The sequence below is a fragment of the Tachysurus vachellii genome, chromosome 17, assembly GCF_030014155.1.
Source record: "Tachysurus vachellii isolate PV-2020 chromosome 17, HZAU_Pvac_v1, whole genome shotgun sequence".
In the NCBI taxonomy this organism is placed as follows: domain Eukaryota; kingdom Metazoa; phylum Chordata; class Actinopteri; order Siluriformes; family Bagridae; genus Tachysurus; species Tachysurus vachellii.
Window position 1 is genome coordinate 2,417,971 of NC_083476.1, and position 27,992 is coordinate 2,445,962.

Sequence of the window (27,992 nt, forward strand, 5' to 3'; positions counted from 1 at the left end):
GAGTGAATCACTAATATGCGCTGCTTGGGGTTTTTTTCTCCACCGGAGAGCTGTAACCAGGCAACGAGGCGAACACAGGGCACCTCGACAATAGTGTAAATGGATGAATGAGCATCCAAAGGTATATTTATTTATCCTTGTCCAGGATGGACTGCGTGTAATAACAGTGTGGATGTGAACACTGGTCATATTTATAGTGGCGTTTGGAGATAAAGAGGAGTAAAAGGCAGCCGTCGCAAACGGGCATTAATGCTGGCCTTCTTCATCTGATCTCAGAGGGGTATTTTATTACTACTGTTATATTATATTATATTATATTATATAGATTGTGTGCTGGCTGACAGTAGAGCGGTGAGAATGCACATTGCGAAAGAGAGCTCGCTTTCTCTCGCCATCATGCTCTCACACGTCTGGACGGATTAGCGGTGAAGATCAAAAGCCTCTCGGAGTTTTGCGGTGCTTTGCGTGTCATGTCGGAGTGAAAGACACGCAAACGGACAGCCGACAAACTACAACAACCAGCTGCTTCCAGCTCAGTCTGACACAATGGGGTGCGTACTAGATACCTCTGTGTTTATTTATTTATTTATTTATTATTATTATTACATTTACAGCATTTGGCAGATTATTATTATAATCATTGTCATTATTATTATTATTATTATTATTATTATTATTATTAGTAGTAGTAGTAGTAGTAGTAGTAGTACTAGTAGTAGTAGTAGTATTTTTATTATTATTATTTTTTATATTATTATTTTTTTAGTAGTAGTAGTATTTTTATTATTGTTGTTATTATTATTTTTATATTATTATTATTATTATTATTATTTATTAGTAGTAGTAGTAGTACTAGTAGTAGTGGTAGTATTTTTATTATTATTATTATTATTAGTAGTAGTAGTAGTAGTAGTATTTTTATTATTATGATTTTTTATATTATTATTTTTTTAGTAGTAGTAGTAGTAGTATTTTTATTATTGTTGTTATTATTATTTTTTATATTATTATTATTATTATTATTTATTATTAGTAGTAGTAGTACTAGTAGTAGTAGTAGTATTTTTATTATTATATATTTTTCTGAGTCCTTTAAACCAGGTGAGAAAAGGTTTACATGTTCAATCTGAGCGGTTTTGAGGGTGCGTCCTAAATCACATCACTGCAGAATGATGAATTTGTGCCATTTATCAACTAGTAGCCGAAAAGTACCCGGATGCAAACAAAAGCCGTGCATTTGGGGGCGTGGCTTTTTGTTCACAGTAAAGTCCAGTGTTATCCATTATACATCAAGTGCACTAATTTGATTGGACAGCCGGATTGTGGATATTTAGTTAACACACATCCTCATCCTCATCCTCATGTGTGTTTGCCTCAGAAAATTCTACACAAATGGTTACTGTATTAAAGCTATTGACATTATCAGCAGACATGACAAACGATATAAGTTTCAAGGATATAACTTCTGACTTGCAATATAAAGGTGTACAAATGTACAAATCGTTGGCAGCTCGCTAGCTAGCCTACGGTCTGGCAGCTGAAATTTGCCATAAAATTTCATCTGAAATTTAGCCAAATGCACTCATGCTTAAAGGTGCAATTTAAAATATTTTTATTGTTTAATTGAATAAACTGATATTTATCTAGAACTAGAAAAACAACATCACTGGATTAAGTCGTGGCCTTGAGTCACTGTTTGGAGAACTGACTTTCGGGTGTGGAAAACACATCTGTATTTCAGATTGGATTTACATTGCTTACGGTGGCGGAGCTTCGTTAACATGGGCAGGAATCATTCATATGTCAAACACTTCTAAATGACGAATGTATTTTTAAGAACTATTCTAGATGTTTTTTGAGTGTACATAACAGTCCCAGCTTCGATCCTGAGCTCGGGTTACTGGCTGTGCATCCTGTTGTTCTCCTTGTGTCTGTGAGTTTCCTGCAGGTTCTCAAGTTTCATCCCACCACCCAAATCATGCCAGTATGTGGACTTGCTTTACTAAGTTGCAGCTAGGTATTAATGTGTGTGTGTGTACATTGCCCTGAGAGTCCCAGAGTGTACTTCTGGCTTGCGCCCTACGTTCCTACGTTCCTTTGATCTGCCATGACCCTGATCAGGATTCCTGAAAATGTGCCACTGAACAGAAGGAGGGGGTCCTGTGTCAGATAGTTATACATGGCCATTTCAGTAGTGTATTTTACACACTTATGAGTGTAAAAATATACCCGTGTCATATGTAAAGCCAATTTCACTATTAAGATAGGAATCAAAAGGAAGCCAAATAATTAACAACAAGCTGGCGTGAAGAGGCGGAGTTACTGTTCGCACTGAGAAGATGATTATTTTCCCCAAGCAACACAACCTGAAGTGTTTTACTCCTCTCTTACTCCACAGCACATTGCCGACAATTTAAACGTTTGTTCATTACCGTACAATAGACTTTTTTTATCCATTTATTAATACGTTTAATGTTGTACGACGTCTACAAGACAAGTTAGTTCGTGTTTTCACTTGTTTTGTAGCAGCTGTAAACACACAGCCTCTCTTTTTTAAGTTAATAAGCCAAAATTGAATTAACGCCTCTGGGGTTTAATAAACCTTCTTTCCCCAACCTGACACCAGTACTGTTGGATTTCCTGAGTCCTGTGTTACAGGACTGTATTACAGTCTCATATTTGCTCAGCTGGATTACATAAATTCTGTCTGTGTTCTTTTAGTTATTTTTTGCTTTTTTTTTGTCTAGAGAAATCAATCATCGTTTATATATCATACTTACATTTGAATTCTTTTAAAAAACAGATTCTGTAGAAGGTCAGTGAGTTTGTTGTGATGCTTTTTGCTATGTGCCTGAGAAAAAGTGATGAATTACACCCGGATAGCTACTGCAGAGAATGCTGCACATGGACACGGTGCATAAGCTGATAATGTGAAGCAAACTGGCTGCATTAAGGAAAAGGTCATAGACGGTGGCAGCTTGTTTCACATTCGCATGGACTCGAACGACCAGAGAGGTGCTTAAAGCCGTGGCAGCTCAGATACGGTCAGATTGAAACGAAATAGCTTTAAAAAAGGAGACATGGCAGTGTTTCTTGCTCGCTTGGCTTGCAGAGCTGATTCACCTCTTTGCATACACATGAACAAATAGAGCCGTACTATTATCTTACTCAGGCGTTATCTGTTGTTTTAAGGAAATTAAATAGGATGAAATTTGCACATTTAAGACAGGGCAGGCATACTGTACATATCTCTCGTGTGTGTGTGTGTGTGTAATAAGGCTTACTGCTAAGCAAAACGATAGTCTCGGAATTTCACGTTTTATTAGTTATTTAACAAAATCTAGCAAAAAATGTCTAAAAATTGTGCAGTGCTGCTGCAAGTAAAATTATATTTTGGTGTAACATAATTGTACATCAGTATTCAGACCACAGATACAAAACACATCAAATATGACACTATTAAATAATTAAAAGTATCGTCCCCTTAAAATCCCCTGAAATTTTTTTTTCAGAATGAAAGGAATGCGCATGTGTAAAAGATGGTAAAAACATGTCTCTGACATTTCTCAAGAAAAAACAAGCCACCTCAGCGGTGTGATCTGTGACGCGTGAACAACCGCAAACAACCGCGAAACCCGACTCTGAATACCGAGAACATTTTCCATGTAAATATTGACATGACTTTTGAACTCAAATCGCAAACTCAGGCTTTGGCACATAGGGAGTGATTTTAGAGCCTGTAGCTATCCATGTAGCTAAATATGTGTCTGTGTGCTTGTGTAATCTTGAACACAAGCCACTTCTGAGGCCTTCTCGAGACCACAAGAAAAATAACTTCTGGAGATAACAAGGCTGAGAAAATATCACAAGGCTTTTTGAGACCTCTGTACTTAGAGTCGATTGGTAACTTATTTAAAGGTCTTGTCAATCAGAATCTTGATGTGATGGATTCTGTTTTCTTTGCTAAACCCTCTACAAGTAAATAAAGATCAAGCCAATGAAAAGGCATTTGTTTGACCCGTACAGAAGTCCAGCAGAGCCTCAGGGCACTTGGCCAGTCCAAAAATAGTGTCTGTATCTGACATATGTCGCTTTTCAGGGCCGGGTCGCAGCATGGCATCGGGAGCTGACACTGCTAAGCATTATATAATGAGTAAAATTGCTCCGCTCTGGAATTCTGAGCATAGATTGGGCCACTACACGATGAAGAAAAGGCAGTGGTGAAAGCAGAAAAGCAGGGTTTCATCGTCTAAAATCAGGAACAGCTCAAGGATGTGTGTGTAGAGATGAGCAAGAGAGTTGGGTCGATATTTTTATCAACTACAGCAGGATGTAAACAGCAGTCACACTTTGTGAGAGTAAATGAGGTATAAAAAGACATTTGCGCACAATCACATGCTCCGTACTAAATAAAATAAAGGTGCTACCTGTTCGGCGTCAAATGCCGCTAAAGTGTGATTTTGCATCTGATGAATCAGGAAAACATCCAAATTTAGACATCGACTAAATTGCCAGATGCCCTTACATACATAACATACAAACAAACAAATGTCAAGAACAAGAGAACATATTTCTGTAAAATTTCTGTAAAATTGCTTGCTTACAGTGCTAGCGGCTAAATCTTAAGTTAGCGAAGAATGTTAATGCTAACTTAGCTAACCAGGGTACATAAATACTTTTAAGGGAACGTTTTCTGTTCTCTACTTCTTGAAAGTATGTTTTTAGCAAAAGAAAACTCAATTCCAAAACGTAATATTTGAATTGCACCAATATTTGATCCGTGTTATAACAGTTTATGTGCAATGAACCAGATAAAAAGTATAAATAAATAAAATGGAATAGCTAACGTAGTATTGCTGAAGTATAAGCCGACCATAACACAGCAGGACACGCGATCAGGAAATAAACAACTTCAGGATTTTAAGAGTAACTGTGCTTTATCACACCATCGCACTGGTGAATACTTTCCTCTAACACTAATACGTTCCTTATTCTGACCTACAGAGCACAGAGAATGAGATGTGTAATAAAGTGACACTTCTATGGAACCGCCGGTGAACAGAACTGGTGCAGTTCCACTTTTTTTTTTACTGTTCAGACCGACAGGAATGTAAAGGGTGTGTGTTTCAATAAGATCAGACATTCATCCATTGTACAGCACCTATACTTTTAGCTGTAATATATATATTTATTTGTAATTTTTCTATTATATTTACTTTAGTTTCTGAGTCTGATAAAGCCCAGACAGGCAGCCGGTTGGTCTGGTGCAATGTTCCAGTGGTTTCATGTGATAACACGCTCCCTGCTCCTTCTAGAAGAATCTAGAAACTTCTTTCGCTGTTTTTTTTTCATGCCTGGTTTCCCATCCTTGCGTGTAGGATCAGGTGTGTGCATGTTGGAGCTCTTAGTAAATTACATAACCCAGTTATGCAACTCTTACACACTTCTAACACTTTGTATATTTCATATTGAATAATATTTCATTTGCATGAAACCGATTTTTACGTATGAGGAGAGACATTTATTATGATTTCCACTTTGTATCCTAGTGTTACTGGATGTTCTCTGATGACTTGCAACATCACAACACACACACACTTACACACACAAATGTGTAGTAGTGTAAAGCAGTGAGCAATAGACTGTACAAATGCGTAGCTGTGTCTAGTAGGGCTTAACAGTGTGTAGCTGTGTGTAATAGCAGTCTATAGCATGTGTAGCAGTGTGAAGCAGAGCATTGCAATGTGTACGTGTGTACTAGTGTGTAGTGTAAAGTAGTGTGCAATAGTGTATAACAGTGTGTAGTTTTGTGTAAAAATGTAAGGCAGTATTTAACAATGACAATGTGTAGTGGTGTGTAAAAGTGTTTAGTAGTATATGACAGTGTGTAGCAGTGTATAACAGTGTGTAGCAGTATATGACAGTGTGTAGTGGTGTGTAAAACTGTGTAGTAGTATATGACAGTGTGTAGCATTGTTTAACAGTGTGGAGCAGTATATGAGAGTGTGTAGTGGTGTATAAAAGTATGTTGTAGTATATGACAGTGTGTAGCAGTGTTTAACAGTGTGTAGTGGTGTGTAACAGTGTGTAGCAGTGTGTTGCGGTCTGTAGCAGTGTGTAACAGTGTGTTGAAGTTTGTAGCAGTATATGACAATGTGTAGCAGTGTTTAACAGTGTGTAGTGGTGTTTAACAATGTGTAGCAGTATAGTGATAGTGACATTGTGTAGCAGTGTTTAACAGTGTGTAGAGGTGTGTATTAGTGTGTTGTGGTCTGTAGCAGTGTGTAACAGTGTGTTGCATTCTGTAGCAGTGTGTAACAGTGTGTTGCAGTGTGTAGCAGTGTGTAACAGTGTTATATAGTGTGTAACAGGGTGTTGCAGTGTGTAGCAGTGTGTAACAGTGTTATATAGTGTGTAACAGCACACTGTTACACACTATATAACACTGTTACACACTGCTACACACTGCAACACACGTGTTGAAGTCTGTAACAGTGTTTAACAGTGTGTTGCAGTCTGTAACAGTGTGTAGCAGTGTGTAACAGTGTGTAGCAGTGTGTAGCAGTGTGTAGCAGTGTGTAGTGGTGTTCAGCTCAGGGATCACAGTGAAAGTCACTGAGTGAATGTAGAGTTGAAGAAGGATTTTGTTGAATTTGGTCTGCACTGTGAGCAGATGGACGCTCTCTCACCTTCACCCTAAGCCTGTGTCTGGTGTTTAACACCTTGTGTGTGTGTGTGTGTGTGTGTGTGTGAGAGAGAGAGGTATACTGACAGTCTGCTGATGTACATGACATGGAGTTACACAACATTAATGTAACTACAAACAGAAACGTCATTCTTAATGTTACATAAAACAGACATCAGTCTGCATAACGCCACACACTCATGGATTATTGTCCTGTAGCATCACATGCCACAAAAGGTTTAATGATTGTATATGACAGCAGTGTGCCCTCATGATGCTAAACTAATGGCTATTAGTCTCAATGCCCCAGAGCTACACTAAAGGACATGCTAATAAAGAGATGATTAGTGGACAGTGCAGAGAGAGAGAGAGAGAGAGAGAGAGAGAGAGAGAGAAAGAGAGAGAGAGAGAGAGAAAGAGAACTGCTGATACAATAAGGTACCGATTTGTTTTGCAAAAAGTGACCCAGACCCTTAATCACTTGTTGTGTGTCCTGCATACTGCCTATTGTATAACAGATTAAGAACTACATTCAGTGTGCACACACACACACACACACACACACACACACACATTCCCTGGGCACACAATGAGTTGGTCCAGTGAGATCATTGTGAGTCTGCACACACATTTGTTCACACAATGAGAGCTGCTTTTTGCCGATCAAGTTAATCAAGAGCTCAGTGATGTGTGTGTGTGTGTGTGTGTGTGAGAGAGAGAGAGAGAGAGAGAGAGAGAGAGAATGAGGATAAACTGCAAAAAAAATATAATATATTATAAATATTAACAACTTACTTAATAATGCATAGAGTCCATTTTTTGCCTTCAGGACTGTCGGTTCTTGAATGTTCCTGTACAAGTTCCTTGGGGATATTAGATCATCTGTGTAGAGTAAAAGGGTTTACGTCAGCAATGGTTGAAGTTGGTCCAAATGATGCTATGGGTTTAAAAGGTTTGCATAACCGCAAGTTATAAAAGTGCTGCTGAGTTTGTGATGTTTCGATGGTTCCTGGTTTATTTACAGTATACGCTCGATCATGGAATGCTTACTGAGGGATGTTTGTAGGTCATTTTTGTTGTGTAGCTGGTTCTTCAGCATTGACCGTCAAAAGGATCGAAAATGACGAGCGTTCATCCGTAGATCTGGAGATTGGGAAGAATGTTATGTTAAAGGGTTAAAATTATTATAAGAAGTTTGAACGTATGCTCAAGCAGTTTGTTATGGTAGGATACTGTATAAGATCACAAGGATTGGTTAAGTGTTTTCTCCACGGTTCATTCGTCATCCTCTAAAATGACTCCTTATACAGTAACACAGTACCTTGTCTGTTATCGTGTAGTGCAATCTAATGACTTCCTAATGACTCCCACAAGTCTTATGGATCATGAGCGGTTCAGTAACATTTGGAGGAATAAATTATGGATCAAGGCATTCTTTGTTTCTTTCCCCACATGCATACAGACAAGAAGAATCTCTTAGAAAGCTTAGAAAGAATTATTTATTATATAAGTCTCTTTTGTTGTTAAAAGTCACATCCGTAGAACAGGTTTAGTGTTTCTACATATCTGTGTTGGAGTTTAATACAGTATTGCAGACACCCATGTTTCTCTGTGACCATGCGAGTTTATTTTCGATTAGACGTGGGTGTGTCCACGTCGGCAACGTGACAAAGTTGAGAAAAGTTGTGCGGCGACAACCAACAGGAGTGAAGACAGTAGAGCGCAAACTGTTTCTCCTCCTTCATCTCGTATCATGATGCAGATATCCGCTGCTGAATTTTATATACAAACCTCCACAGTCAGAAGGTGTTGTTGTAGCAGCAAGAAAACTGATTTGTTGTCAAGTGGAACGCTAGTTGTACCACCCGATGCTAAACATTGTCACTATGGCAACCAGCAGTAGTAATTTCGAAGTACGGAGACTGGCGACTTGCAGCGATAAAATCGAACATATTTTACGAGGCAAAGTTTTTGTCCAATACGAATAAATGAATAAATAAACAAACAAACAAACAAATAAATAAATAAACGTTTCGTCTGCCAGTTTTTTTTAGTTGTTTTGCCTGCGTATTAGTTGCTTGAATGTTGAGTGTTCTCGAAACTTGTTTATCTTTAAAACTGTGTTATAATGGAAAATTTGCGCTCAGATTCGACGTCGAGCGATTATCTGTGTAAAATTTCCAAAACAGTTGGATTTCAGGTTTTCAGGCTTCATTTCTCCAGTTTCTCTTGGTTTAAAACACACCTTACTCAGCTGATTAAGGCCTTGATAATAAGCTGATGAATTGACTAAGGTGCAGTGGAGAAGGAATAACAAGAACCTTTATGAATTTATGTCACGTACTGTACAGTGTTGAAATCGCGTCTTCTTGGTTTTGTCGATGCTATAGTTTGAGGTTTAGCTGTAACGTTTGTGGATATTTTCCCGTTTCTTTGCTCGACAGCACTTAAAGTTGAGTTACATCCATGATTAAACAGTTACTGATTATTTTATGTGGATTGACACTAAATGGAAAATTCATTGTGGCTTCACCATCTGGCAGTGCTCTGTTTACCCAGTGGTGCACCAACACTTATGCTAAACAGGGCACTGTTCCAGAGCCACGGGCCAAATTGAACACCAGAAAGCTGGCAAATGATTTTTCCTGATGCTTATAGCATGTCACGGTGCAGTGAATACCAAACGTATTCCATCTTGTTGCATGCGAGTCGTAACAAGAGGTTGTTTCGTGGACAAAAAGAAACGCACCCGTAAATAAATAAAAGCTGCAAGCTAAAAAAAAACCCTTGGTGTTGCTGCTCTATTAGAAGAACAAAAAGGACATCATGCTATTGAAAAATAGCCTTTGGGTCACAACAAGCTTATTTTTAAGTCCTATGTCTTTTTATTTCTTACTATCAAATTTTATCAACTACGACATTATCGCTGATGTAGTTAAATTGTTTTAGTGAACTGGGAACAGAATCGTTTGGACATAGACATTGAAGCCGAATTTAATTCGAGCTCTTAACGAAGCATTTGTATCAATGAAAATTCGTTCTTTTTTATTTCAGCCTTTATGTGTGTGTAAGCTTCAAACTTTTGAGCCTGTTGTGTTTTTTTTTTTTAAATTCACCCATTATTTTAAACACTTAGTGGCAACCAGCCACTGTTTGATGAATGGATTCTTGAGGTTAAATAACAGCTGGCAGATTTCCATTTTGTTCGCTTAATTAACAGGAGGACTTGTACCCTTGAGAGAGCAGAAGTGAGAAAGAGAGGGAGTGTGTGCGTGTGTGTGTGTGAGAGAGAGAGAGAGAGAGAGAGAGAGAGAGACCATCGTGACTCTGTCCTAGAAAACAGTCTCACAGTCTTTAATCATGTCTGATTCAGCAAATAACATTATTCTGCTAATAGTAATACTACTTCCTGTCTATCCTTCTATATTCTGCATGACAGAAAACAACATCCTGATCATTTTGCCCACATCAGGGCAGAACAAATCATTAAACATTTTTGTTTACATCGTGCTGAAGCCAGGCAAACAATTAAACATCTTCCAAACAGCTCTGAGAAGAAACCTAAAACACGCCCCTGAGGTTCCTGCTCGACAAAAGTTCTTTAGGTACCACTTTTTGTCGCTGTCACTCTCACTTTGTCTGCTGTGCTTTATTCCTTGCCTTCCTTTCAGGCTGTGATGTTATCTCCATTCCCTTAAGTGCCCCTACAGGGATACGGCAGCGACACAGAGATACAGAAGCAGATCCACAGCAGAACAACCACACACCAGACTTTTATATAGAGAAACCGACAGAATCGGCTGAAGGACTTTGGAGAACGAGGACGTAGCTCCGCTCTGACCTTTTGTTTTTAAATGCAGGAAGTAGGAAGCGGTTGTTTTGCTTTGCATGAAATTGCCATCAGGACATCTTATGATTTTGCTTTCGTTCCGTTTCAGGTGATCGAAGCTTTATCCGGGTTGCGGTTGTGCCGTAAAACGACACCATATCAACGATATTTTGACAAGGACATTCAAAATGATTTTAAATTCTTTCTTCTGATTGGTCAGAACTGTTGATTAATTGTCGGTGCTCTAAGACTTTAGGACTTTCTGGTTTCTGTGTTGTTTTGTCTTCAAGAGAAGCTGTTGTTAAATTTAACTATAAAAGTATACAAAAAAAAAAAAAGGATGAAAATTGTTTTTTGATTAAATCGTAAGACGGTTTCGGACGTTTCGGTCAGCTTCACTATATCACTCCATTATAGATATATTTTCCTATAGAAATATAGGGTGGGGGGGTGGGGTGTCACGGTGGCTTAGTGGTTAGCACGTTCGCCTCACACCTCCAGGGTTGGGGGTTCGATTCCTGCCTCCGCCTTGTGTGTGTGGAGTTTGCATGTTCTCCCCGTGCCTCGGGGGTTTCCTCCGGGTACTCCGGTTTCCTCCCCCGGTCCAAAGACATGCATGGTAGGTTGATTGGCATCTCTGGAAAATTGTCCGTAGTGTGTGAATGTGTGAGTGAATGAGTGTGTGTGTGTGTGTGTGTGCCCTGTGATGGGTTGGCACTCCGTCCAGGGTGTATCCTGCCTTGATGCCCGATGACGCCTGAGATAGGCACAGGCTCCCCGTGACCCGAGGTAGTTTGGATAAGCGGTAGAAAATGAGTGAGTGAGAGAGTGAGTATAACATACGTCACGATCATAAAAAAAAAAAAGGTGCAACAACAAATCTTTTCCAGGATCCTCGATCCTGATATTTTTTGATTTTCCGGCATAAAGAAAATGACAGGAAGTCAGACAAGGAGGATGAAGAGTGACTGACTCGTCTCTCCGTTACACCAGGTTTTAATAAAAGCAGTGTCGCTTTCATCCCAACAACAAAACCTTCTGTGGTGCAACGTTTTCATTACAGCACATCAGACAAAGCGTTTGTCTCTGAAGCGGAAACGTGTCAGACGGAACGGATTTGCATAACGGCGCCATCAATCACGCCGCAAACCTTCGCAAACACTTCTACAGCCTCGCTTCATGTAGGTCAGCGCGTGCGTGAGGAAGACGAGCCGCTAGACGTTTCCCTTCGGCGTAGATAATATTGAGCGTGTTACGCTGGTGTCTCTTTTCAAACCTTTTACCTAGCACGAGTGTGTGTTCATTAATTATGCAGTAATTCGTTTAATCATCTGTAATGGAGTTATTGCTAATGAGAAGTCATTCACTGAGCTGGGAGACATTTAATACATGTTTTATTGGTTAGTGCGTGACGGAATTTCCAGTTCATCGCTCGGCCCTGTGATCTTAAAGACGTATAAGACTCTGTTAGTGCATTAAAAAGCACAGAGGATAAAAATACAATGAAGTCCAAAAGGCTTGTTTTCACTGAGGTCCTGTAAAAGATGTCAGATAACGGATTGGAGTAATCAAGCAGACAAGAATCGCATAAAATTTCTTTGGTTCATACATAAATCTGATACCTGCTTGAAATTGAAGAGGAAAAGGAAAAAAAAGACACACACACAAACAAACACACACACACACTGCATGCATATCATTTATTCCTAATTGAAAATCTTTACCGTGTGTGTGTGCGTGCGTGCGTGTGTGTGTGCGTGAGTGTGTGTGGCTTTTTTATATACAGCCGCTGGTATGTGGAATTAACTTCTTTTTCCTTTTACTTCCTCTTAGGAAAAAAAAGATTTCCACACACACACAAACACATTTAAAATCTATTCATGATGTGTGTTTGTGTTTTTGTGTGTGTACGCGTGTGTGTGTGTGAAATGTTTTTTCTATCCTTCGCTGTTCTTTAGCGAGTGTCATAAATCACTTTTTATTATTAGAGACAATATTAATTTCATTTCCATGACTTGCTTTGATGCCATTTTTTTATTGCAAAGTGCCGAAAGAAGTGAAGGGCCTAATGAACCATGAGTGTGTGTGTGTGTGTGTGTGTGTGTGTGTGTGTGAGGATTTTTCAAACACATGTGTATACGCAGTTAGGGTCCTGGCTTGTTTTTTTAAAAATAATTCAGGACACAAACACACAGAAAATTCAGAGCTGCCAATCAGCCTGCATTTCCATTTCCAGCATGTAGCAGACACCTTTATACAACTGAGCACCTGAGGGTTAAGGACCTTGCTCAGGGGCCCAGCAGTGGCAGCTTGGTGGACCTGGGAATTGAACTCACACCCTTCCAATTGGTAATGCAACACATTAACCACTAGTCTACCACATCCTACAACACGTCTTTGGACTGGGAGAGGAAACTGGAGATCCAGAGGAAACCTATAGCACAGGGAGAACATGTAGACTCTATAGATACGGGTCAGAGGTGGGAATAGAACCCCAACCCCAGAAGTGCAAACATCTTGCGCTCTAATCCTCCATACCAGTCATTATATATTAAAACAAACACATCCATCGTTCATATTCTGCAGTAAGACACTTTTCTTTGTGTCTTATTAACTTCATAGATGTTGGGAACCATCAGTTCTCTGTAAAAGTTCTCTTTAAACCTAATAATTACAGTAATGGCTCCTGATCCCAGGATGCTGTCACTGATTATTTACCTTTAACTGCACTCTCTGTAGTGTGTTGTGTTTTAAATTCATCCTAACTGGATTTAGTTTAGTACCCCAGGAAGACTGTAACTGACTGACTCAGTAATCCTGAATAAATGAAACCACACACATACACATACACACACACACACACACACACACACACACACTTACACACAGACACTCACACACACACTCACACACGCTCACTCACACACACTCACTCACACACACACACACATACACACACACAAACACATACACACACACTCACACACACTTACACACACACACACACTCACACACACACTCACACACACACAGACACTCACACACACACACAATCTAACACACTCACATACACACACACACACACTCACTCACACACACACACTCACACACACACACTCACTCACTCACACACACACTCACACACACACTCACTCACTCACACACACTCACACACACACCCACACACACACTCACTCACACACACACACTCACTCACTCACACACACACACACACTCACACACACACACACACTCACACACACACACACACACTCACTCACTCACTCACACACACACACACACTCTCACACACACACACACTCACACACACTTGCACTCACACACACACTCACACACACTCGCACGCACACACACGCACACTCACTCACACACACACTCACTCACTCACTCACTCACTCACTCAGACACACACACGCACACACACTCTCTCTCACACACACACAAACAAACACACTCTCTCACACAAACACACACACACTCTCTCTCTTTCTCACACACACACACACACCAAGGAGGAGGAAAATGATGTACTTGTTTTAACACTGTATTTTTTTTTTTTTTACTCAGTTCTTAAGCAGATGATCTTTTGAGGTTGTGTATAAATTGTTATCGGAGATCTTGATGTTCACTGCATGTCGTGTCACATGCTCACTTTCTGCTCAGATCACTGAATCGGTCAGTTCAGACTGCCATGTTGGCACAGAGCTCGATGACAAGCCCAGCGTTTCCGCTTCATGCAGAGCGACACGGCTGCCGTTCACAAACACACACACACACAAACACACACACACACACACATGCTGCTGCTGCAAAAAAACTTAGCAAGCAAACATTTCTTGATGTACCTTTTTTTAGATATTCCCTCTTTTTAAGACACGGCAAGAAAAATATTACACTTGAAACTATTAAAAAATCTGGAAACTGACTTATAAATTAGATGAATTTGGCTAGAATGAAAAGATTTGATTTCCTATCATACAGAACAGCATCCTGATCCATCTAACATCCTGATTACAGTCAAACTAATTATTTTACATAAAATGAGTCAGGAGTCAGGCGTCAGGAGTCAGGCGTCAGGAGTCAGGAGGGCACGGTGTCTTAGTGGTTAGCACGTTCGCCTCACACCTCCAGGATCGGGGTTTGATTCCCGCCTCCACCTTGTGTGTGTGGAGTTTGCATGTTCTCCCCGTGCCTCAGGGGTTCTCCCCATACCGTGAGTGAATGTGAGTGTGTGTGTGCCCTGCGATGGGTTGGCACTCCGTCCAGGGTGTATCCTGCCTTGATGCCCGATGATGCCTGAGATAGGCACAGGCTCCCCGTGGCCCGACGTAGTTCGGATAAGCGGTAGAAGATGAATGAATGAATGAGTCAGGAGTCAAGTCAGTATTGTAGGGAAAGTGTGATGAACCACTACAAATTCTTAAGGTCCTGAGTGTCTACTTTCATATGAGCTTCATTATAACACCACTGTGGAGTGAGACGTGATAAAGACAAGAGCAAATTTCAGGGGAAATTCATTCATATTTTTTTTGGCTCTTGCGAAACACCCAGTTAACAATTTCCTCTCCCTCAACAGAGAGCAGCCCATCTTCAGCACCAGAGCCCACGTCTTCCAGATCGACCCCAACACCAAAAAGAACTGGGTCCCTACCAGCAAGCACGCCGTCACCGTGTCCTACTTCTACGACAGCACTCGCAACGTCTACCGCATCATCAGCCTGGACGGATCCAAGGTCAGAGCCTTTATGTTAAAAAGAAATGGAGGAACGACGGAAAGCGTTCGCTAGTCGTGGATTTGAACTACTCCTGGAGGCACAAAGGAAGAACTGAGTCATCTGAGGACATGCTGTTATAGAGAAATAAACAGCAGCAGGGTGGAGGGACGAGGCAGGGGATGGGACCGGAGTGGAGCTCGATGCATTGTGTCATACTGTAGTGTGGGATTGTGGAACGTAGCTTTAAGTTTGTTTGTTTTTTTTTGCAGATTTACAGCTAATCGTTGTTTCTCAAACACAAGGTCCCCGTATGGTTCTGTTTATTCTCGAGCAAGAACCAGAACCAAATCCAGTACCAGAACTTAGTTACGGTATTTCTTACTGTACAGCTCCATACTGTCCACAGTGTAGGAAAGCAGCAGCATCTGAAGCTCGCCTCCATTATGCCTCACTCATATAAGTACACACACACACACACACTAGAGACCTCTATGGGGGTGGCATGGAAGTTATTTTGGACTCCACACCGGGATAAGAGGAGAAGATTTTTTTGGAAAGCATGGTTGCATAACAGACACGTGCACACACACATACACACACACACATACACACACAAACACACACACAAGCATTCATAGCACAACCATCGCCCTCTCATGAGTGTATAATCAAGCTCTTACAGAAAATCCGAGCTGCCTAAAAGTGGCTATATACGAGCTTGAGTGTGTGTGTGTGTGTGTGTGTGTGTGCGTGTGTATGTGTGTGTGTTTGTGTGTGTGCAATATTCACAGCTGGAAAATGCAGAAAAAAAATGGGCAGCAACACCAGCTTATTATACAAAACCTACTCCACTAACACACTCTCTCGCTTTCTTTCTCTCTTACACACACACACACACACACAAACACACACACAGTCAATAGTTCCATAGACATTTTCACCTTATTGATGACGCCTTTCTGTTGTCTAATCAATTGGGATGCCACCATAGCCTCTGAGCAACACACACACATACACACACACACACACACACACACACACACACACACAGATATCGGAGAGACCTATTTCCCCAGGAAACTTCTCCACAGTTATGTGTTATAATGTAATTTATGCCTTTGTGCAATTTTCATCTCTGTCTCTCTCTCTCTCTCTCTCTCTCTCTCTCTCTCACACACACACACACACACACACACACACACGATTAAAACACTGCAGCCGTGTATTTCCTGATGAATACAATTCTCGTCTCAAGAGACCTTTTTTCAATTAACAGCTCAGGCTGTAGGAGATTCTCTAATAACCATGTGGCGACATTTTAACACTCTTAAACACACACACACACACACACACACACATTCTCAGAAGAACGGAACCTGACTGTAATGTCGTTAATAAATGTAAATGTGTGTTGGTGTAACAATTTGTGCTGCTGTTGTTTTCTTCTCCTCAGGCCATCATCAACAGCACCATCACCCCCAACATGACGTTCACTAAGACCTCGCAGAAATTCGGCCAGTGGGCAGACAGCAGAGCCAACACCGTCTACGGCCTGGGCTTCTCGTCCGAGAGCCACCTAAGCAAAGTGAGACAGAAAAAAAACACATCTTCATGTTCAGTTTAGTCCTGGGTGATGAACTTTGTCTTTTCTCTAAATATCACTTTGGGGTTTTTTTTCCAGTTCGCAGAAAAATTTGCAGAGTTTAAGGAAGCTGCACGGTTAGCAAAGGAGAAATCTCAGGAGAAGATGGAGCTGACCAGCACGCCCTCACAGGTAAATCTCTGAACACACACACACACACACACACCTAGCTTCAACACCTCTCTTTAAACAGTTTTGATTCCTTCTTTCATTTGACCTCTAACATTCTTCCAAGCGCAAACTGGCATTGGTGTCATCCAAGGTAAGCTCGGCGTCCACGCGCCGGTCCCTGAACACCTCCGTCCTCCCTGCCGAACCCACCACCTCCATCCGAGCGCTCAGAACATCCGGATCACTCAGGATCCTCCACACATGCTATAACATCCACCATTTAACATCAGAACCAAACCTTCCGCATGTGTTTAACACCAGTAAAGAGGTTCTCTAATAAACCGTTACCTACTTCCATGCCAAATCCCAGCATCGTTAAACCAACCCCGTCTATCGTCTCCTTCCGTCCTCCAGCAAGTCGTGTCTAGCGTAAAATAAACCCACAGTCTTCCATCTCGCTTGTCAGATTAACCTCAAACACTAAAAATATTTGGCGCAGCTGTTTTAACCGTGTCTTGTCTTGAGTCTCTGCGTTTTAATTAAACGCTTGTTTTGTACCTAACACCCCTCTAACAGTGTCCCCTTATTCAATTCAAGCACAAACGGGACTTGACTATTTCCACGAAGAAGGTAAGCACGAGTCTGTAACAGCCTTAAACCACTAACAACAGGCATCTACCTTTAAAACACTAACAGAAAAATGAAGATAAGAATCATTTTCTGTTATTGAACACTAATCAGACTTATAGCAGAAAAAATTATGTATAGTATATAACGAAGTGGGGGCACGGTGGCTTAGTGGTTAGCACGTTCGCCTCACACCTCCAGGGTTGGGGGTTCGATTCCCGCCTCCGCCTTGTGTGTGTGGAGTTTGCATGTTCTCCCCGTGCCTCGGGGGTTTCCTCCGGGTACTCCGGTTTCCTCCCCCGGTCCAAAGACATGCATGGTAGGTTGATTGGCATCTCTGGAAAATTGTCCGTAGTGTGTGATTGTGTGAGTGAATGAGAGTGTGTGTGTGTGTGTGCCCTGCGATGGGTTGGCACTCCGTCCAGGGTGTATCCTGCCTTGATGCCTCCCCGTGACCCGAGGTAGTTCGGATAAGCGGTAGAAAATTAATGAATGAATGAATATAACAAAGTGTTTCTAACAATGTTAATGTTTATAACAATAAAAATTGATTTTCTGTTTAATGTTATTTAAGTAAAAATGCTTAGTGCTTTGAGGTGACTCAAAGTGTTCCTTGGGCTCGTGATGAAGTTTCGTGTGTGTGCGAATGCAAAAACAAGGCCTACAGAAAGCCATGAATTTTAAATGAGAAAACGTGAAAGTTCTTTTTTCCTTAAACATGTAAGATACGTGGGCAGAGTCAACACACCGCTGGCATTACGACTGAAATAAGTTTGAAAGTCATGATTGTGATTACAAGTGAATACGTCTCAAAAGCATGTTTCTGTCAGCTGAAGATAAAATCATCTTGATATTGAAGGGATTGGAATTGTGTACCTCAAGAATAGCCTGAAAATAAAAAAAAAATTGTAGATGATCTCCAGCAAGCTTCACTGATCTTCACCAAGCTCCACTGATATCCAGCAAGCTCCACTTATCTCCACCAAGCTCCACTGATATCCACCAAGCTCCACTGATATCCACCAAGCTCCACTGATCACCAAGCTCCACTGATCTTCACCAAGCTCCACTGATCCCCAAGCTCCAATGATCTCCAGCAAGCTTCACTGATATCCAGCAAGTGCCACTGATCACCAAGCTCCACAGATCTCCAGCAAACTCCACTTATCTCCAGTAAGCTCCACTGATCTAAACCAAGCTCCACTGATATCCACCAAGCTCCACTGATCTCCAGCAAACTCCTCTGATCTCCACCAAGCTCCACTGATATCCACCAAGCTCCACTGATCTAAACCAAGCTCCACTGATATCCACCAAGCTCCACTGATCTCCACCAAGCTCCACTGATATCCACCAAGCTCCACTGATCTAAACCAAGCTCCACTGATCTCCACCAAGCTCCACTGATCTCCACCAAGCTCCACTGATCTCCACCAAGCTCCACTGATCTTTACCAAGCTTTCACTTTTAAAAACCGCTTTTCTGAAAAAATGTTTTGTGAGGTCAAACATTTACAACTATGAGGGAGGGAAAACTGAGAGCAAACAGTTAGTGAGCAAATTTGAGAAGATTTCCGTTATTTCTAATTCGACAGTATTTCACTTTCTGACATTCTGAATTCACCATATAACTAATAGAACGTGAGGTTATACGTAGCTGCTACTGTATGACGTAATCAACGCTGGACAGTGCAATAAACTCAGAGTCAGTCGCTACACCGCTACAAGGGACAAGCGACGCACGAGACATTTCACGTGCTGGTGTGAACGTTGGGTTCATACATTAACCCTCATCTCGGCTCTTTGACGATTAACGGTCAACTCTAAAGATTTTCACAGACACCCCTCATCATTCCTCATGCATCTTGTCCATCTGTTTCTGCAGATAAACACCACGGGTGAATCCGAGCGTTCGGACAAATCTCAGTTCTCAGCAACTCAGTCGCTACAGATCATCAAGAGGAAATATACCAGGATCTAAATCCAATTATGTTGTTATTTTATATCCTGACAGGAATCAGCTACAGGTGACCTGCAATCACCTTTGACCCCCGAGAGCATCAACGGGACGGACGACGAGCGGATCCCACCCGACGCCTCTCAGAACTCTGAGCCGAGAGCCGAGACCAACGCGGTGCCCTTCCCACACAGGTGAGTTCTAGGGTCCGAGAGGAACTAACATAATTTCTCCAAATAATCTAAATCCCTCATCTTCCTCATCCAGGACAACGTCTCCAGTGATAGTACAGAACTGTCGAGCTCTTTCCTGCATAGGAAAAAAAAAAAAGCTGTAATGTTTCACTTCAAACTGGCAGGGTTCATGCCATCATGCATTATTGACATGCTGCTCAGGTCCATGGGGTTCAGTAAAGCTGTAAATTAACCCCCTGTGTCAGACCCGCATTAAATATGGATACAAATGCACTTAAATCATCACAGTCAGACTTAAAGAGCTGTTTTAGTGCTTAAAGGTTTTTCAAGAACCGTTAAGATCGTAGTAAAGAGACTTGCATGTCGTCTGGATTCGGTCTTTTCTATCAATTACATCATCATACAGTCCGAACACTATATAACACCGTATGCTCAGACGCCACGTAAGACTGAAAACACAGAGAACAAGGAAGTAGAGTTAGAACCTGGAGAACTACAGTACAATCATGTAACAAGGCTAGAGATACATGAGCGTTTATGGGTATAGTATAATCGGTGTTTGGGAGCTGCAAGTGTAAGATTACGGCCAAAGGAACGTTTAATGTTTGCGATTTTGATTGTTAAAGAGGCTTCCGCTGTGTTTTTGGATCTCAGACCGTTTTTTGCAGTCAGTGAACTTTAAAATAAAATCCACAGATTCACAGAATTCGATAAGACACATGAGTTCTGAGCTGATGTTGGTGCTTGGACCCCTAAATAGAATAACTTCAATAACGGAGGTTGTGATAAAGCTTGTTGCCACAGTAACCAAAGAAAATCCTCGGATCTCACGGCGCTGCTTCACTCCACACCGCATAAGTCAAAATAACACAGGAAATCTTTATGATTTAATCGTTTTTAAATATATCACTTGGGGGCACGGTGGCTTAGTGGTTAGCACGTTCGCCTCACACCTCCAGGGTTTGGGGGTTCGATTCCCGCCTCCACCTTGTGTGTGTGGAGTTTGCATGTTCTCCCCGTGCCTCGGGGGTTTCCTCCGGGTACTCCGGTTTCCTCCCCCGGTCCAAAGACATGCATGGTAGGTTGATTGGCATCTCTGGAAAATTGTCCGTAGTGTGTGAGTGTGTGAGTGAATGAGAGTGTGTGTGTGTGCCCTGTGATGGGTTGGCACTCCGTCCAGTGTGTATCCTGCCTTGATGCCCGATGACGCCTGAGATAGGCACAGGCTCCCCGTGACCCGAGGTAGTTCGGATAAGCGGTAGAAAATGAATGAAATATATCACATTTTATAACATTTAAAACTCTTCCCTATCAAAAGGGAATCATTGTGTTTACTCTGAGATGCTAAGCCAGCCAAGTGCATCTTCTCCAGCCAACTGCTGCTCATGCTGCATCACAGGGCTGCGGAACCTCCTCAGAGTAAAGCTCAATCCACACTCTTCTGCATACTTCACCTTACAGATTGCATATTATTGGTTAATGTCGATGTGATTGACAGGGAAGATCGAATATGCCCCTCCCACCTGGAGAGCACAAAAATGTATTCTTATTTATATCCATATATACACACGCACATGCAAACGATTTCTCTCTTAAGGACATTAACGTGAAGAATAACATTTATGTAGATTCATTTACGGTTAGATTCTTGCACCATAAAGTATTTTCATTCTTTTTCTCTCTCTCTGGCTTTCAGGGAAGCTATTCAGATTTTTTATTTTTTTTTTTCACAACCTCACACATACAGAGCTCAGCGTGATGGCTGTGATTTCAGTGTTCTTCTAGAACACCTAGAGCTCGTGTGAACTTCAACACGTTACCGTCAGTGCTGTTAAGCCACCGTTCAGCTTTTAGACAAAACTGCATCCGCAATAAAGAGTCTCGGCAATCGAAAGTGTATCGCGACAGTTCGGTGGCAAATCTGTAAAACGTTTAACGAAACTCCTGTTTTTTTTCCCTTCCAGCAGCTCGACTAACATGAATAAGCACTGGGAGGCCGAACTGGCGGCGCTGAAGAGCAACAACGCTAAGCTAACAGCAGCCCTTCTGGAGTCTACAGCCAACGTTAAACAGTGGAAACAGCAGCTAGCTGCTTATCAAGAGGAGGCAGAGAGACTGCACAAAAGGGTGAGACAGCACAAGGAATATATATATATATATATATATGTGTGTGTGTGTATATACAGTGACTCAACTGTAGCATAAACTGTAACGTCCTGCTGCTTTTGTCACACCGGGTTACGCTAACAGATCGTTTATTAACGCAAATAAGAATGTTGGGAGCGAGATTATTTTTATTAATTAATTAATGTGAGATTATTTTTTACTAATTCATTAATGTCTAGTACTTAAACATTAGACGTATTACAGTTCAGAGGTAAACGATTCCTTGTCCTTAGCATAGATTCGATTTTACAGATTACTGAATGTTACAACGTCGATAAAGCGGACAAATTTGTATAAAATAATCGTCGTTCGCGTCTCTGCGGTTTTTCTAGGAGTTTTGAACCAAAATTATTTTTTAAAACAACTCATATCTGAGCAATGAAAAAATTTAAGTGCTAGTGTTTTATGTTTATATGGGGGGCACGGTGGCTTAGTGGTTAGAACGTTCACCTCACACCTCCAGGGTTGGGGGTTCGATTCCCGCCTCCACCTTGTGTGTGTGGAGTTTGCATGTTCTCCCCGTGCCTCGGGGGTTTCCTCCGGATACTCCGGTTTCCTCCCCCGGTCCAAAGACATGCATGGTAGGTTGATTGGCATCTCTGGAAATTGTCCGTAGTGTGTGATTGTGTGAGTGAATGAGAGTGTGTGTGTGTGTGTGCCCTGTGATGGGTTGGCACTCCATCCAGGGTGTATCCTGCCTTGATGCCTGATGACGCCTGAGATAGGCACAGGCTCCCCGTGACCCGAGGTAGTTCGGATAAGCGGTAGAAGATGAGTGAGTGAGTGAGAGAGATTATAATAAACCAAATATAAGATATTAAAGGTGCAATAGTCAGATTTTATGGTATTCCTGCCTTGTAGAATTAACCTGGAAGATATGTAAAGCATGATTTAAAAAAAAAAATCAGTGGATTACATTGTTGCCTTAAGCACATGGAGTCACTGGGAAAAAAAAAACTACTGGAAAACAGACTTCTTGGGGCGGAGCATCTGGACTATGGGCGGGGCTTATTCAGGTGTCAAACCCTCCTCACTGTTAGAGACCTCTCTATCTCTCTCATTTTCTACCGCTTATCCGAACTACCTCGGGTCACGGGGAGCCTGTGCCTATCTCAGGCGTCATCGGGCATCAAGGCAGGATACACCCTGGACGGAGTGCCAACCCATCACAGGGCACACACACACACTCTCATTCACTCACGCAATCACACACTACGGACAATTTTCCAGAGATGCCAATCAACCTACCATGCATGTCTTTGGACCGGGGGAGGAAACCGGAGTACCCGGAGGAAACCCCCGAGGCACGGGGAGAACATGCAAACAAGGAGGAGGTGGGAATCGAACCCCGATCCTGGAGGTGTGAGGCGAACGTGCTAACCACTAAGCCACCGTGCCCTGTTAGAGACCTAATCTTTAGAAAAAAAAGACTTCCCTAACTAGACATTTTTTTCTGATTTAAAGCCAAAGTAGAATCTTTTTAAAGGTTGATCCTATATTCTTATAGGTTTTTACTTACGTTCATGATATTTTCACTTGGTGAGATTTCTTTTGCACGTGGCAGTAACAGGACTGCAGATGGGTAACGATCTGTCTGGTGAGAGTCGTGCGCTTTATTTATGGATGATCAATTTTTAGAGGCAGGAGTTGAAGTGAAAATTAATGATAGATATAAAGAAAATCTTAATTCCCTTCAGTCAGCATGATGGGCTCTCTGAGTGACATTGAGGCAGAAGGAGAAAGGACAAGTGGTTTGTCTAAGTGTAAATTATCGTGTGTGTGTGTGTGTGTGTGTGTTTTCCAGGTGACAGAACTGGAGTGTGTCAGTGGGCAGACAACAGGGATCAAAAACCAGAAAACAGAACTGAACCAGACGATAGAGGAGCTGGAGGCAGCGCTGAAGGCCAAGGAGGAGGTATGATGGAGTCTCGTCCACCTGAAGCTAACCATCATTAGACCACTGCGGTGTTAAATTCTCAAGTCTGATTGGGCAGAAGGTGTTGATTAGTTTTGTATAACTGCAGCTCTGACTGTAGTGCATCTCCAAATCACAGGATTTTATTGACGCACTATCGGTTGGTTTTTGTCTAAGACGCTGCTAAAGAATCAACTCAAAGTAAACGATAACCAGGAACTTGTTTTGTGGACATTCTACAACACATCAATGGAACTGTAAACAGATATAATGTACGTTTTATCCGTTTAGAGTTACATCCTAGTGTTTGATTTGATGTCATTTTAGCTACACTACAGAGCAACGCATAGACATTACCATCGGTACTTTCCGACCAATCAGATTCGAGCGCTCATCACCGCTTGGATGAATAGAATATTTCAGAATTAAGACAGGTACAGTGTACGATTGTGTGTAAATGTACCATATGCTACAGTATATGGTAGCATCTTATGCTCTCGTGGTTACAGGAGCTGGAACGACTAAAAGCAGAGGTTGAGAAAGCCAACGATTTGCAGACACAGAAAGACACGGCCACTCAGAAACTTCAGGTGTGTTCAGTTGTGCCATCTATTTTCAGCTGTGATAAAGCCATGAAACATGACGCGAAATGCGAAATATTTATGTGTCTTAAACATGTCTTACAATCTTAAAAGCATATAATAAGCCTTTCTGTCTGAATTCCCTCTCACACACGAGTCAAACCGTATCTCGGCTTAGCGCTCGTCTCCAGGCGTGTCGAGCTGACGAATTAACGTATATTAATCTCCCTAAAGTCATCACTCACTCCACAACTCCATGCATTTGAGTAACCAAAGAAACTCCTGATGTTCCACCGCAGTCCACAGTCAGGGGGCAGACTGCTTTAGCTCCCTAGAGTTATCACTGCGGTTAGCACGTTCGCCTCACACCTCCAGGGTTGGGGGTTCGATTCCCGTCTCTGCCTTGTGTGTGTGGAGTTTGCATGTTCTCCCCGTGCCTCGGGGGTTTCCTCTGGGTACTCCGGTTTCCTCCCCCGGTCCAAAGACATGCATGGTAGGTTGATTGGCATCTCTGGAAAATTGTCCGTAGTGTGTGATTGCGTGAGTGAATGAGAGTGTGTGTGTGTGCCCTGCGATGGGTTGGCACTCCGTCCAGGGTGTATCCTGCCTTGATACCCGATGACGCATGACGATGACGCAACTCCCCGTGACCCGAGGTAGTTCGGATAAGCGGTAGAAAATGAGTGAGTGAGTGAGTGAGTTATCACTGCCCCTAGTGGTCAATAATGGAAACTGCAAGTGCTAATAGAGGCCCATTGGTGGTGCTGGTAGTGGTGGCGGCATGGGGGGATGTATCAAGCTACCCCATGCTCATGAAAGAGCAGCATTGATTGGGACAATTTTAAGAAGAAGGAGAAGAGGATTGTTAGAGAACACTTCGCTCTCCTCCAGGCGTGTAGTTTAAAGAAATGCTGTGATAAAGTAAACATTACTCATTGTGACTGAATACAACTCGTGTGTGTTCTAAGGAAACGGAGACAAGGACGACAGATCTGGAAGCTCAGCTAGCTGAGCTGGAGAAGCGTGTTGAAAGCAGTCAAACGGAACAGGAGACTTTTCGCAGAAACCTGCGTTCGCTTCTCGAGCTGCTCGACGGCAAGATCTTCGAGCTGACTGAGCTGAGAGACAACCTGGCCAAACTGATCGACGGAGGAAGCAGCTAGAGTCTGCAGGAGCACACTGCCCTCTGGTGGAGGAAATACATACACACACACACACACACACACACTCACACACACATTCATGCCAGCACAGCAAACTTCATTAAACATGCATGCAAACAGACAGATGGATAAAAATATACATGTTCTCACACAGGTGCACTTCCACAACCTGGTGCCTGCACACACACACACACACACACTCACACACACACACATTAGGGAGGTTTTGACCTGCTTTTTTAAAAGAACATTACACATATAAAAAGGGCATCTCCAATTATTTTGTACCATCACACCGGGGAGCTTTTCACACTGAGACGGCCGTCACTGTGTCTCGGTGAGATCTTTTGTCCAACATCCATGTTTCTAGATGTTAGATGTGAGAGTTATCACTGCCCCTAGTGGTCAATAGCGGGAACTGCAACAAGTATTATTAGAGGCCTACTGGGGTGAGAATCACACTGCCCCATGCTCATGAAGAGCAGCATTGATTAGGACCATTTTAAATACTCTCGAACTAAAGGATCTTGATTTGTAACAAGTAATCTGAATTAAATCTACTCCCTTTATGCTGTTTTTAGATAGATTAATAAAAGCATCGTAGAAGATTTTTTGAGAACACAGTGTCTACTTTTTCCAGTGGCTGAAATGTGTTGGAGTGCAATTTTACAAAGCTACACCTCACAGAAGGGGCCGCTGGACCGTACGCTATATCAATTCTATAGATTATTGACTCTCCACTTTCTTAAATTGCAGGATTGCTCTAAAAATTCACATTATAACATCTCATAGTGAGGACTGAAACTCACCCTGTACACTACATTGTATGTTATTGTATTGGCTTTAACTCTAAAGGGTATTATTGACTCACTGGATCGTTGCTGTAACGAGGATTTCTAAACCCCCATCAGAGTTCAAGCTGTTTTCCTCCACCACAACTGGACCTGGAATTTTTTCTTCAACGGGTGTCTTTAGAAAGTCGAGTGACTAAGTGAGAATTGTGGATTACGATTACACAATCAGAGACACGAACAAATCGACAAATATCTGAATTTATTTTTTATTCTTTTCCATTATTTATAACAAATCTGCCACCATCAGCAAAGGAGATTGAATATTCCCAGATGTTGAATATTCAAGGTCCTTGTATATCTTGTCAAGCACCCACTTTGTGGTACCTCCAGAACCTGACGAGTCGACACGTCGCGTTTGTGGATTTAACTCGAGCAGAAAAACCATCCTTCCACTATCAGAGCAATACAAAAGGAAAAAAATCCACAAACGTCTCACTTTCAGGTATTCTACTTCCCTCTTATTCGAATGAGACGTTATGATGGAAACACACACACACACACACACACACACACACAAATGGAACACTTTGCAGTGACTTTGAAGCAGTCTTTCATTTCTACACATTTTTCTAACATATAAATATTACTGATTTATAGTGCACTTGTGCAAATGTGTAAACTGACCTGAGTAAACTTTTTTATTATTATTATTATTATTATTATTATTATTATTATTATTATTATTATTATTATTATTATTATTATTTATGTATTTATTTTTGCAGCGATAGACTTGAATTGATCAAATTCTTTTGACCTTATGATTTACGATAATTTTATTGTGTTCAGAGAAATATTCAGAAACGCTTCATTAATTTTCAGAAAGTGGTTTTATTATTTTTTTTTTTCACCTTTTTTGAATTTTTCTTTTTCTTTTTTTTATCGTGCGAGGCAAAAACATATTATGGCTGTCTTTTTATTATGTGGAAATCAAATCTGGCAATATTTTTAAGCTATTTAAGTATTTAAAAGGTACACGATAACACCGTCACCTATTCCAAGCAGGTGTATCTTTGAAGAAAGTTTTTCTTTTCTTTTTTTTTTCTTCTTTTGTTTTTGTGGCAATCGATGTTTTCCTGTACAGATGAAATTTCTCCAGTTGCCTTTGGTATGAAAAAAAAGCATCATCGGTAGCTAAAGGTACTTTGGTGGACTTTCTTTTTGCCAAAAAATCTGTGATTATGTACAATATAAGGACCGTCTCATCGACAGTAAGCAGAAACCTGAAAAACACACTTTAAGGGCTTGTATTTTACGGAAGGCTTCGACCGGGGATGTGGGTTGTTTTTTAATTATTATTATTATTATTATTATTATTATTATTATTATTATTATTATTATTATTATTATTGAGCTGTTGATAATGAATTATTCTATGGAAGGGGGTTGAATAATAATTTTAGATGTTGATTACACCACATGCTTAAACACAATTGTACCACAAAGGTATTTATAGTAAAATAAAATAATAAAAGTCTATATTCAATATACAATGTGTATTATTAAGCAATCAGTACATTTCCTCTCTTTCTC

The 27,992-nt window shown here is 41.3% G+C and overlaps 1 protein-coding gene across 3 annotated transcripts; it reads left to right on the plus strand.

The window, feature by feature from the left end:
• The first annotated feature begins 14 nt into the window (after positions 1–14).
• LOC132860104 (homer protein homolog 1) lies at positions 15–27,945 on the plus strand. Of its 3 annotated transcripts, XM_060891179.1 has the most exons (10): positions 51–121; positions 326–551; positions 15,112–15,268; positions 16,704–16,835; positions 16,932–17,024; positions 19,644–19,780; positions 21,745–21,907; positions 23,751–23,861; positions 24,371–24,451; positions 25,411–27,945. In XM_060891179.1, the coding sequence occupies exons 2-10, from the start codon at positions 547–549 to the stop codon at positions 25,603–25,605; spliced, it is 1,074 nt and encodes a 357-aa protein (XP_060747162.1). In that variant the 5' UTR covers positions 51–121; positions 326–546; the 3' UTR covers positions 25,606–27,945. The 3 variants fall into 3 exon arrangements, with proteins under 3 accessions (XP_060747161.1, XP_060747163.1, XP_060747162.1); XM_060891178.1 differs by having other exon boundaries at positions 15–551; XM_060891180.1 differs by having other exon boundaries at positions 15–551; positions 21,748–21,907.
• The last annotated feature ends 47 nt before the right edge of the window (positions 27,946–27,992 follow it).